General features: G+C 45.5%; 1 protein-coding gene across 1 annotated transcript; it reads left to right on the top strand.

The window, feature by feature from the left end:
- Positions 1-718: 718 nt before the first annotated feature.
- SARC_01441 (hypothetical protein) lies at positions 719-1772 on the top strand (the record flags this gene model as incomplete). The annotated part of the gene is made up of 2 exons (XM_014304862.1): positions 719-899; positions 1622-1772. Exons 1-2 carry the CDS (start codon positions 742-744, stop codon positions 1770-1772), a joined length of 309 nt encoding a protein of 102 aa, XP_014160337.1. The 5' UTR covers positions 719-741.
- Positions 1773-2000: the final 228 nt, after the last annotated feature.

Below are 2000 nucleotides of genomic sequence, written 5' to 3'. Positions count from 1 at the left end.
TAACTCACATTAGCACAAGCACTTCTCACTTTTGCACATGCACATCTCACATTCACATCAGCACAAGCACATCTCACATTAGCACAAGCACATCTCACTTTATCACAAGCACATCTCACTTTAGCACAAGCACATCTCACATTAGCACAAGCTTAACTCACATTAGCACAAACACATCTCACATTCACATCAGTACAAGCACATCTCACATTGGCACAAGCACATCTCACATTAGCACAAGCACATCTCACGTCAGCACAAGCACAGCTGTGCGTCTGATTGCGTACCACGGGCTGTTCACATCTGTTGACCCTGAGCAATGCACCACTCCCACATGCCCAAGAGTAGACGGGTGAGAGCGGGTTTAATCATCAGTACATACATTGTTATGTATATACTCTTAGTACCGAACTTGTTAACATCTGTTGACCTTGACCAATGCACCACTCCCACATGCCCAAGAGCAGACGGGTGACAGCGGGTCTATTCATCAGTACATACATTGTCAAGTATATACTCTTAGTACCGATCTTGTTAATATCTGTTGACCTTGACCAATGCACCACTCCCACATGCCCAAGAGCAGACGGGTGACAGCGGGTGTATTCATCAGTACATGTATTGTTATGTATATACTCTTAGTACCGAACTACGTATCATACCTACAGTCGCGATGTTGGCCCTATTGAATGCCCACCAATTCATATACATTGCCGTAAGTTACAGATCCGAGACCCGCGCATGCCCAAGAGCAGACGGGTGACAGCGGTACCATTTGTGGGCAAGGACGTTCCCAGTACAAAGTCCGAGTTCTCCCATCCCGACGTTTTGATTGGCTTAACAGCGCTGAGCTACCGATATCAAGGACTGCGGAAGAGCGATTTCAAGACGCTCATAAAGTATGTGTGCGAGTGGAAGTTAACGTACGCATAAACGTATTGGTATACGCATGCTGTGCATACGCCCACACAGGTTGGGCACAGGCGGCTGTGCACGTGTGGATGGAATCCTGGGGCTGCTTCTGAGACATAGGGTTTTTAGGGTTTAGGGTTTTAAATCGGAGTCCCCATACACAGCTGTGTGTTAAAGAGCACTACAGGACACGACGTGATACTACAGGTTTTAGGGTTGAGATTAGATACCACATGCACACTCTAAGATACGATAGCACATGCACACTGAGTGTTGTTCCGAGACCTCCATGGCAAAGTGCATATAACGCTAGGCTCACGGCACAGCCGCGATAGTACATGACTGTGGAGCAACTTCGCTTGTATGCTTGTAGGTAACGGAAAGCAAGCATGCATACTCTGCTAGGATATGTGTATCTGTGTATATAGGAAGACATGAGCTGAGATGAGCACCTTATGGACTATGTACGACAAGTTCAGGGACTGTGAGAATATATATATACATACACTGAAGGGTTTCATGAAGTTTAATGGCACGGCACGCACACGCACTTATGTTGCACAGAGATAGACCTGCGCTGATATATATATATATATATATATATATGCACGTATGTATGTATGTATGTATGTATATAGCTATGCCCATTCACTGGCATCCACTGACATCCACCGACATGAATGATATGCCAATTGTGCACATCTCACAGAGCTATGCAGGACGAGTTTTGGGATGAGGGAGGGCCATTTGCCAAACGTCCGTCGGCTGTGATGTATGCGGAGTGGGTGGTCAAGGCCGGGTGTCGCGTGCGTGGCTCGCTTCTGGGTAGGTCTGACTCATCGAGTTTGTTCTATTTATAGCAGATCGTGTTCTGTTTATAACAGTGGTGTCCTATTTATAGCATTGGTGTTCTATTTATAACAGTGGTGTTCTGTTTATAACATTGGTGTTCTATTTATAGCAGTGGTGTTCTGTTTATAGCAGATGGTGTTCTGTTAATAGCAGTGGTGTTCTGTCTATAGCAGTGGTGCTCTGTTTATAGCAGATGGTGTTCTGTTTATAGCAGATGGTGTTCTGTTTATAGCAGC

Source organism: Sphaeroforma arctica (genome assembly GCF_001186125.1).
Source record: "Sphaeroforma arctica JP610 unplaced genomic scaffold supercont1.56, whole genome shotgun sequence".
In the NCBI taxonomy this organism is placed as follows: Eukaryota; class Ichthyosporea; order Ichthyophonida; genus Sphaeroforma; species Sphaeroforma arctica.
This window is presented reverse-complemented; position numbering and strand designations above follow the sequence as displayed.